Below are 10,715 nucleotides of genomic sequence, written 5' to 3'. Positions count from 1 at the left end.
ATTTACAACAATTACATTGTAAGATTTTGCGTTGAAAAAATCGAACATGGCGTTATGATTTTTGTAATTCATTATCAAAATTTAATATTAAAGTTCGATATTTTTTTTATTTTTGAATTTTTTCATCGTACCGTTGAGTAGTTTTGATGTGTCGAAAGCATAAAAATTATTAAAAAATAAAATGAAATCTCAAAAAACCGAGAAAACCAAATCAACATTGTAAATTTCTTAATATATATAATATATATATATGTTAATCTAAATGATAACTTGTCGTTATTATCTTCTGGCTTTCGCCACGTGTCCTTCTGGCTTTCGCCACGTGTCCAATCATCGACTTACAACGACCAACTCAACTCTAAAGCAATCATTGCACCAATTCTAATTCATTTCACACACCACCGCCTATCATGGAACTTCTCTCCTCTACTGCTCCCCCAAAACCCCTCGTCTCCGCCCCCCAATCCGCCAGTCTCCATCCTTATCCTTAGCCCTAATTTTTATACCATGGCGATAGTCACCGGCGATCAGTACCTCGAGTCGCTCGTTAAATTTGTTGAAAATCAGGCGGAGAGGTTGATCGAAGGCACTCTCGTCTTGAAATTGAATCCCGTGGGGTTAAGGTATGTGCAATCCAGGCTAGAAGCGTTGGAGGAGCTTGAGAGTTTGATTTCTGGAGCTCCAGTCGATTATCTGCGGGCGTATGTTTCTGATTTGGGTGATCATCGCGCGCTTGAGCAGTTACGAAGAATTCTTAGGTTGTTGCCTTCGTTGAAGGTGGTTTCAGTGCTCCCGTCACCGGGCAGGGATCCTACGCCGCTCTATCTGTTACCGTTTGGATGTCTTAAGGTTTTGGAGCTCCGGGGATGCGATCTGTCAACGTCGGCTGCGAAGGGGCTGCTTGAACTGAGGTTCACGCTGGAGAAACTGATTTGCCATAAGTCTGCCGTGAGTGCCTTTTTATATTTTATTTTTTGAAAGAAATTAGAATGGCTGAGTTTTGAGAGTCGGGGGTGATTCTGAAACTGTGATGCTCTAAAATGGAGGATGTCTTGTTGTTCAACGGTTTGAGAACAATTATTAGAATGTTATGTTGATGGTTTCTTTTATAAGAATGATAATGATAAGGTTTTCGTGGTTAAAGTATTTGACCTGCTGCAGGTATTGATTTTTTTTTTCTCCTTTTCCATATCACAACTGGCTTAGGATGCATTGCGGCATGTGTTCTCCACTCGAATTGTGGAGATTAAGGATTCGCCACAGTGGAACCGCTTGTGTTTTGTGTCATGTGCGTGTAATGGCTTGATTCTCATGGACGAGGCTTTGCAGCTTCTTCCTGTCGTGGAGACTCTGGATCTCAGTAGGAACAAATTTTCAAAGGTGGATAATCTCTACAAATGCAGCAAACTGAAGCACCTCGATCTGGGATTTAATAACCTGAGAAGCATTTCATCATTTGGTGAGGTAACTTTTCGAAATTTCCAGAGAAATAGATGCTTTTAGTAAGTGGTGACTTGAATGATTTTCTTTTTTCTTTTGTTCAGTAATATTGTTCACATTATTGTGCTGCATATGCATAGATATTTCAAATGCAGAGTTTTGGATATAATTATTCAATGAAGCTAATTAACTTGATGAAAGGTGTGCAGAAATGAGAGAGATCGCAGTTGTGTCAATTAAATCCAATTCTTTTTCTCGTGTACTATTATATGTGTTACTCACAAGCAATAAGATTTGGGATTTTGTAATTGAGTTTGGCTTCAGGACTACGTGCTTCCATTCAGCTGTCCCTTGCTTGTTAAATGAATCAAGAAATGTCATTCTGGCACTGTATGAGGCTGGATAGATGCATATAAGCAAATCGAGACTCTAATATCTGTGTCCACCAGTTGATGTGATTTTTCTCAAAGAAACCAGGAGCTACCAAATTTCCTCCAAGGAAGTCTATGGGTACTGGTGAATCATAGAAAGAAAACTAACAGAGGGTAATTTTATGCCTTTTCTTCGTGGATTATGGAGAAAGAAAGAATTTAAAGCTTGGGTTTAGATACGTGAGGGGAATTATGGTACTTAACCTGTGAATATATATTTTGATGGGATGGTGTTAAAAACAGCTGGTGCCTGAGACAAATTATCAGCCAAAATGGTGGTGTAATGATGGCCTATAGAAATTGGGATGATGAAATGGCTACATACTGTTGGTTAATCCTTGATACTTAGACAACCCTACAACTTTAGGAGTTGGAGAACAGGAAACTTTACTTTGAAAACATTCAGGAACAAAAATTTGATCCTATCTGGTAGATTTTTAAAAAGGAATAAGCATTCTCTTTCTTTCTTCTTCTTTGTTGAGAACTTTATTTATTTAATTTTTATATAAGAAACGATATTATATTAGGATTATAAAATATAATTAGTTACAAGAGGCAGACAAGATATCCGCAAGTGCGTAAAAGATAATTGAAACGCTGATTGTATCGACAATATATGAAGCTCCAATCCCCATCTAACTATTAAATGGAGAAATTGTTAAATATTGAATGTTTCCTAATCCAAACTGAAGCCCTAAATTTAATTTTTTCTCAACATTCTTTAGCCGACTTTGCTATATTGTCGAAGATCCTACTATTTCGCTCCAGCCAAATTGACCAAAAATATACAATGAATTGCCACACTCCAAAAAATACGGTCTCTCTTGCCAATATCACGACCAATATCTAAAACAAACAATTCGTGCATTGATCTTGGAGCAACCACATCAGACCCAACTCCTCCGTAGCTTTGGACCAAATACAAGTCGTGAATGGTCTTTCTGGCTAATTGCACACCAATTCGAATAGAGGGCACAAGTAGGCCATATCTTTTGCTACATATCACAAGTTTCCATATAACAATCACATGGGTGGATCTCACTTGAAAAAGAATCCCGAGTTAACATGAATGGCCTTTGTCATTATCTATTTATCAGGTAGTCATAATATATTTCCTCACTGCTTGCTTAAATTGCTATAAGAAGCTTCAGTTTATAGTGAGCCTCGATTCTAAAGTTTATTGTGCAAATACGAAGAAGAAAAGAATAGAAAAGTGAAGAAAGGAGCCTTTGTCTGATTCATGTTCTATGTAGTTACTGAGAGATATTTGGTTTCCCTTTCTGTTAAGCTATAAGTTTTGGACCCACTTCAAATGTTCTTCCATGTAGGTCCCCTGTCAAATCGTTAAACTTGATTTGCGGAACAATGCTTTGTCCACGCTGCATGGAATTGAAAATTTGAGGTCACTTGAAGGGCTGGACCTTTCCTACAATGTTATTTCAAACTTCTGGGAGGTGCAGATTCTTGCTGGCCTTCCATCTCTTCAGAACTTGTGGTTAGAAGGAAATCCTCTTTGCTGTGCCAGATGGTTCCGAGCCCAAGTTTTCAGCTTTTTTCCTCTTCCACACAAGGTAAGTCACTATTGATTGAGCCATTGTTGTAATTGGCACTTGAAGGGTTGAATGTCTGATCCTCTGTGATGCATATATGTGCCAATAATAAATCCGAGCTCACATTGAACTGAAGTGTTGTTATATTTGCATATGTTTTGTAGCTTAAACTGGATGATAAGAGAATATCCCCAAGTGAGTTTTGGAAGAGGCAAATTATAGTCACTAGCAGGATGAAGCAGCCTGCTAGCTTTGGATTTTATGTACCGGCCAAGGACGACGCTAATTCAGAGGGGATTAATGCAAAGCGAGTAGGAATCCGTATCATTGCAATTGGCTCTCTTTCATTTTTATATTAAACCTTTAACTCACCAGAAAAATTTTCCTTCATATTTGATCTTGCAAAGTTAATTTCTTTGCTTTCTTAAGCATGCATGTTCTTTAATGATTTGCAGAAGTGTATCTCTCGAGTTGTGAGCATTGGGAGTGAAAAACAGTTCATTCGTGTGAGTTCTGATTCAGATTCCATGTCATGTGATAATGAGATTCAAAGCAAAGATGAAAATGCAATTTCAGATGATGAAGCTGAAATAGAACATATGATGAAAAGAATTGAACTGAGGAAGAAAGAACATTCCATTCAATGGTTGCAGGAATTTAAAGAATGGATGGATCAAACATCTGGAAATGTTGATGGTAACAATTTTAGGAGTAACATCTTAAGCAATAATAAAGAAATTCATGCAAATGGCAAGTTGAAAGATAAGAACCTTGGTGAGACCTCAAAATGTATCTCTGACACTATTCAGCTTTCTGGGGATGAGAGTAGCACGATGATGCTAGAATCTGAAACTTCCTTCGCAGACACATCACCTGTTGTCAATTCCCGACGGCATTTTGATAGAAATAGTGACACAACATCAAAGTTGTTCTTAATGCACCAGGGAAGGGATGGTTCTGTTGCCAACAATTTAAATGGTAATCCGGAAGAGCTGAGATCTTTAAATGATGAATCTGCTGATGCTGTTTACTCTCGCTTTAATTCACTTGTTTCTGGAGAGGATAACATCAGTACTGAAAATTTAATTTCCCCTTCAAATGGAATAAATAGTATCATGAGATCCCGTTCATCATCAGCTTGCCCGACATCTCCCCCTCATTACCAAGAAGATATTTTGCATCGACGCCAGAACTTAGAAGAGGAACTTTTGCAGCTATCTGCTGAATCCTTCTCTGGGGCATCCTCTGATAGCAACTCAAGCTGCAGCGAAGATGATTCTGCCGAGTTTGACACAAAAATAATTCAGGTCAATCAGTCCTTTGATGATAATATTTATGGTGGAAATGCAAAAGATTACTCTGTGGTTTCCAACCCTGGTGACATAGACCATGACACAGATCCACCTATGAAGCAAAAGGGAACACTCATTTTAGGTCCTTTTGCTAGAGGAAAATATGCTGGTTCCAAAGGTAGAGAGTTTGAGATTTCAATCCATGCATCAAGTGATAGCATCACCGATTCTTTGGTTGATGATGATATTGTAAATTTTCATGAGGGAGAGTCTGATTTTTTGCAGAAGAATAAATGCAGAAGGAAACCAAGAAGAAGAATGGTTTCCTTACCCGAGGATGATGATGCCCATGGCGACATTGACTCATCGAATAAGTTCAGTGACCATGTGCAAATCTACAAAAATGATATAGAAAGCGAAGGCAAAGAATTATTTTGCTCTAATGGCATGTGGAAATTCATTCCAGTTAGGATAAATGGTGACGATAAGGACCCCATCGTGCATAATTGTTACTTGGGTGTTCTTTCTGGGTTAAATACATCAAGTAAAGAGACGAATAATTTTATTGAGACCTATTTCAATTCAAAGATAGCTGATTCTGGGGTTGGTGAAATTTCTGTTCAGCTTATGCTATGCTGCTGTTTGTTTCCTGGGAGATCAAGTTATTATGAAAGGTTATTTCTTGTTCACTGAATCATTACGATCTGTTTTACTATGGGAATGTTTTTTGATTTCTAGTCCCTTATCTGTTTAAATGTGGGCAACACATGATTATTTCTAGCTTATAACCTATAAAAGGACGATGCTGTTTCTGTTTCTCTTGGTATCATAGTTACCAAAAGTATAGGTCTTTTTAGATCTCTGGAATACAGAGGCCCTTAACATTAAGAGTAACTTCACATCATTCATTAAAATAATTGTGTTCTCTTTTATTTGTCCAATTGTGATTTGTTAATATTGGAAACTGTCATTCCATCAATGACACCATCGGGATTATTTATCATAGAATCTTGATTGGATTCTTCTGAGCCATGTGAAGAAACTTCGAACAAATGTTTGTTTAAAAGTAGTAGGCGCCAATGAAAGTATATTATTATTGTGTCCATGGTAACCTTCATCTTATGTATATAAAAATATGGAGAATGAAAGCTGTTGATTTTTTCTAATTTGTAGATGAAGATAGCGTGCCTTTGAGCTGAGATATACCGAAATCTGCATGGATTATAATGAGAAATATCATAATTAGATTTGACTTCATACATAATGATGATGTAGTTGAGCATAAGGGTTTTTCATTTAGATCTTTAGGAGTGACACAAATTTATTTTATTTATATTTTATATTGTAAGCTTATAGATTGATATTCTACATGCGTGCTAATATAAGCTTTGGGCATTTGTTACTAGATTCTGGTTAGATTTAGCATGTTGGTGGTCCAAATGCTTCTATTAGCTTGTTGCTCATAAAATGATTTGGTCATGGTGAGTCCACTCTCCGGTCCATGTATGCAGGGATGTAGCTGTTCTACGAAGCAGCGAACGCAAGCTGTATATTTTACTCGTTGTAGGTGCATGTGAAGGGCCAGGTTAGCTTTGTAGTGGTATGAGCTTTAGCTAGAAATGCATTTTATTCTATCATATTTTGTTTTCTTTTCTACTTTATGAATTCTGCTTATCTGGTGGTTCTATTTGATGACTGCTTGTAGGAGATACATCGCTAGAGATAGTTGGTTGCCACAGTGTTGGTGACGTTAGGGAGGTATTTGTTGGACTAGGACTTCAAGTTGTAAGGTAGTAACTTGCAGCTTCTTTGTTGTTTTTGTCCACTCCTTATTTTGTAACAGCATGTATATCTTGTCGGACATGTATAGGGTTCACTTTGAAGGGAATTCTGCATATGTTTTCATAACCAACTGTATGAAGAGATCAAGAGAATTGCTTGGTGTGTTTGATATCCTTGACTCATTGGGAATCAAGGATCATTGCTCTCTGACAAGGTGATCTAAAGCATTTCCCTCTAATGTTTTTAATTCTGAAACTGTTTCTGATGTTTATATTTATCCGGGCTTTGTGTGGTGACTTTTATTTTATATGATGCTGTGTGTTTTGACTAATAATTGCAGCTTAGAGCAGGTTCAGATTAATCTTTTTAAGGAGTCTGTGTTCAGAGGTTCAGAGATCAACATATTCCAGTACTCCATTGTCTTTTTTTGGCATGACAGGTTGGAAGGTATGACATGGTTTGACTTGAACTTGCCAGTTCTGCATTATGTGTACGTATGTTTCTTAAGGGTAGGTATTTTAGTTTTGAATACAACACTGGTAGAGTCTTTCATTAAGCACAATATTTTGTTAGAAGATTTGAACGGGGAGAAAATTGAGGATATGTCTGGTTTTGTCTTAAAAAATACTTTTATTTAAACTAAAAACATCGCTACTATTTTATTTTTATTTGTCTTGTTTAAATCATGTTTTCATCCTCTCCGAAAGTATCCTATTGTTATTTTATACTGTAACTTAGTCTATGTTTTAATATTGTTAAATGCCCACATACTATATTATATAATCAATTATGAGAGAGCTATCTGGTTCGACTGACTACAATAAATGTTTTTTCCTTAAAAACAAACAATATACATTTGATTACTCAATTAAACCTCCAAAACTCTGGAAACATTACTTAACACACCCTGAAATTTCTGAGTTCCTGTGGAACATTTCTTGCATTAGCATTATTTATTCTTGTGATCCCTTGTCTTTCCAAGATAGGCTTTTACTGTATAAATGTCTCTTTTGTTGGTCACCATATCTTTTTATAACTACCATAGCACCAAATTAAATCTTCTTGTCCTTGTATCAATATTTGGGAGTGCATTGCTAGACATTATGGAAGAATTCTAGTTCTTGGCTTTCCATGCTCATGATGCCACATAACTTTTTTTATTAAATTACATAGTGTTGAAAAAGCAGAATAGTGCTTGGATTCCGAGAATACGTGTTTGACTACGAGGATATGTAGAACTCGAACATCGGCATGAAGTCTCAGACAGATATAAAAGTCCGATGATCATAGCGACGAACAAAATAGAGATGACGAGTTAACTAACAATTTATACAACATTTTTAGGAATGTTTATGGATTATGAAATTGCTTTGGGATAACTTTCAACTAATTGGAATAAGAATGTATACCTAGAGAAAAGTTAATAATTTATTACAAGAAACAAAAGAATTTTTTTTTATAAATAAAATAAATGAATCTAAGAAGGCCATTAGAGTCTAAACATCATGAAATTAGACTAACCTAAGAGACTATTTCTAGGCATGTTTCAACCCTTGAATTAAAAAATATATTCATGATACCTGGGGATAAAGGTAGAAAACAACATTCAAAGTTCACTTAGAGAGCATGTGATGGAGTTGTTCCTTGAAATTTTTTACATGTACGTTTTACCACTTTTCATGATGTGATTAAATATAAAATAAATTTGTTAAATATATTTATAGTTTTGTCCTGTACTCATTTAATTCAATCACTTACTTTAAATGTTTAAAGTAAATCATGGAGAAAAAGATATTGGGAGTGGCTGTACCAAGATCCAACGACAAAATTCCAAATAAAGAAGCTGAATTACTTCCACATTAAGTTCTATACTTTTCCAATTACATGACATCATTCATAAACAGAATTGCCCTTAGAGATGAAGGGGAATGAAGTATAAATCCAAATGAAATATGAATGATTTTATAGTAACTAGAATGAGATGTTGTCGAGAAATATAATTTTATCTTGAGTCAATATGGTGGGAATCATGTATTATTGAAAATTATGTAGCAGTCATTTGCTTAACCTATATTTCAGGCTAGCTGAAATGTTTTTTACGTGGCGTCTGGATTAGGCATAAAAAAACATGTTTTAAGACTTCTATGGAATATGGATGCTACACAATCTAGGTACAGAGTTCCATGATTGGGAGCTGAAACATAAACTAGAATTTTGTTCTGTATATCCAGCATAAATAAGATGTGAAAGTGGTTATTATTATATACCTTAGCATTAGTCAAGTAGGAGCACAAAAGAATGCATTTGACTTTTAGGTTGCAGTATCCAATACAATTGATGGTCTAATTTCACAAATAATTATGGACCTATACGAAGGTTTACATTCTTAGATGATATACTGTTTAAGAAAAATAAAATAGGGTGTATACTGGAACAAGATAAACTTGTTACTTGACTGTCATATTTGAGAGTAGTGGAATATGTGGACATCATAATAATAGCTAATCCTAACCTTTAGGATGTGTGGGTCAATGTGATATTTCTAAATCCATTTTTAAAACTTTTGAGTCTCATAACCTTTAGGATGTGTGGGTCAATGTGATATTTCTAAATCCATTTTTAAAACTTTTGAGTCTCATAGCCTGTACTCCTGCTGCTCAGGTGTGACTTTGATTGCACCTATGCACACGCGCGCGCGCGCATATTTTACTCTTTTCTCTCTGTGTTTGCTGAGAACAGAAAGTAGAATATTATGTAAACAGCTTTCGGATTAATATACTTTGTGAAGTGGGATTCTTTTTGTCTCTCAAATAGTCTCCTGTTGTTCAGATGATATGTGCTTACCAAGATCACTGTTTGTACTTGATGGGTGTCTGATTTTGTGTGCCGAAGATCTCTCGCAATTTGGCACATTCTCCCCCAGCTATTTTTCCTTGGATTCATGTGGCACCATTGCTAATGTGTCTGAGATGGTAATGTTTCGTACCACGTTTACTATTACTGTATTTCATGATTCATGGTGCCTCCTTGTTGTAGCTCAAATTGAAGCTCTACCATTGTGCTTTATACTGAACGTTAAGACTCAACCATGATTGTAAAATTATCTGTGGTATATTTATTCACTTGTAGGGATGTAGCCAACATTGATCATTTGGTTGACTGTTTTAATTTTAAATGAAGAAACATGGCTTCTGATAAGGTCTTACAAGATATTACTTGTGTGTGACCTTAGAAATCACTTCACTGGACCCCACTGCTCCTTTCGCAGCCATTTATTGGCTTGTTTTAATTCCTTTAAATGATTTGTTTCCCAATAAGAAAATCAAATTTAGGAAACAAAGTGCTATATTTTGCAGGTAATTGATACTATGAATAATCTGCTTATCATTTTACTTTCGGAATGCACATCTGAATTCCACCCTTCTGAGAAAGCATGCAGAACTGAGGACTCCGCGCTTGAGAACAAAAAGCCAGCTTCTGATCCTTTAACATGGAAGCTCAAGTGGTTCTCAAAAGATGCTATGCTCAACTTCGTACCTTTGCTAAAGGCAATCCATGCACAGGCGACCGCATCTCCACTTGTTGTAAGATATAAATAGTTATTGAGGTAGGATGAGTTTTGTTTGTTTGTTTATTTATTTATTCATTCGTTTCTTCGAAATTTTGTTTCGTTTCTATTACATGCATTCTTTTGGTCTGGGGTATTTCCTGGTTCGAGTTCGTTTCTTCTTTACTTGTAAATGAAACAGTTCTGTGGTTTGTATTCCTTGATCCGTTTCCTTTTGAATTTTTAAAAGTTGTTTTGTGAACAATATGGACTACGGATCTTGGATTGATTGGTTGTTTTATGGACCTATTCGATAAAAGAAATAATGTGTTTCTCACTGTAGTTTGTTTTCATATTAATGTATTTGTGAATTCATGTATTGATTAGATAATTTAGATACTAGTCTGTTAACTGTAAGCTGAAGGAAACCATTATTTATGCTGATCGTCATCAACTATTAGTCATTTGTACTTCTGAAGTTGGACTTTTTCAATATCTTTCTGTCATTAAAAAATAATTAACACTTGGGTGTTTAGGAGAATGGGAAATAATTATTTCCTTGAACTTTTAAAAAAACTCGAAGTTGAATTTTTGAAGTCACGTTTTTTCTCTTCAAAAAGAAATTTCTCCAACATTAGATATTTCTATCTAAATGGAGTCGTTTAGTTCATCT

General features: G+C 35.7%; 1 protein-coding gene and 1 long non-coding RNA gene across 4 annotated transcripts; one reads left to right on the top strand and one right to left on the bottom strand.

The window, feature by feature from the left end:
• Positions 1–384: 384 nt before the first annotated feature.
• LOC142549363 (uncharacterized) lies at positions 385–10,395 on the top strand. 3 transcript variants are annotated; one of them, XM_075658282.1, is made up of 11 exons: positions 385–948; positions 1,207–1,464; positions 3,200–3,442; positions 3,586–3,732; positions 3,877–5,387; positions 6,225–6,298; positions 6,419–6,503; positions 6,584–6,709; positions 6,836–6,942; positions 9,325–9,467; positions 9,852–10,395. In XM_075658282.1, the coding sequence occupies exons 1-11, from the start codon at positions 508–510 to the stop codon at positions 10,092–10,094; spliced, it is 3,378 nt and encodes a 1,125-aa protein (XP_075514397.1). In that variant the 5' UTR covers positions 385–507; the 3' UTR covers positions 10,095–10,395. The 3 variants fall into 3 exon arrangements, with proteins under 3 accessions (XP_075514397.1, XP_075514399.1, XP_075514398.1); XM_075658283.1 differs by having other exon boundaries at positions 812–948; positions 1,162–1,464; XM_075658284.1 differs by lacking the exons at positions 6,584–6,709; positions 6,836–6,942; positions 9,325–9,467 and having other exon boundaries at positions 9,852–9,987.
• On the bottom strand, positions 7,659–9,318 carry LOC142549364 (uncharacterized). The gene is made up of 2 exons (XR_012821199.1): positions 9,122–9,318; positions 7,659–9,055 (listed from the first exon to the last, which is right to left on the bottom strand). It is a non-coding gene; the product is annotated as an uncharacterized LOC142549364 (long non-coding RNA).
• Positions 10,396–10,715: the final 320 nt, after the last annotated feature.

The sequence above is a fragment of the Primulina tabacum genome, chromosome 6 (genome assembly GCF_025594145.1).
Source record: "Primulina tabacum isolate GXHZ01 chromosome 6, ASM2559414v2, whole genome shotgun sequence".
In the NCBI taxonomy this organism is placed as follows: Eukaryota; Viridiplantae; Streptophyta; class Magnoliopsida; order Lamiales; family Gesneriaceae; genus Primulina; species Primulina tabacum.
Note: the sequence above shows the minus strand (reverse complement) of the source record. Positions and strands in the feature narration are given on the sequence as shown.

Coding starts and splice junctions, on each gene's coding strand:
- LOC142549363 (XM_075658282.1), top strand. CDS start 508: ATGGCGATAGTCACCGGCGATCAGTACCTCGAGTCGCTCGTTAAATTT. Junction 949..1,206: donor TGATTTGCCATAAGTCTGCC/GTGAGTGCCTTT, acceptor CAACTGGCTTAG/GATGCATTGCGGCATGTGTT. Junction 3,733..3,876: donor AGGGGATTAATGCAAAGCGA/GTAGGAATCCGT, acceptor AATGATTTGCAG/AAGTGTATCTCTCGAGTTGT.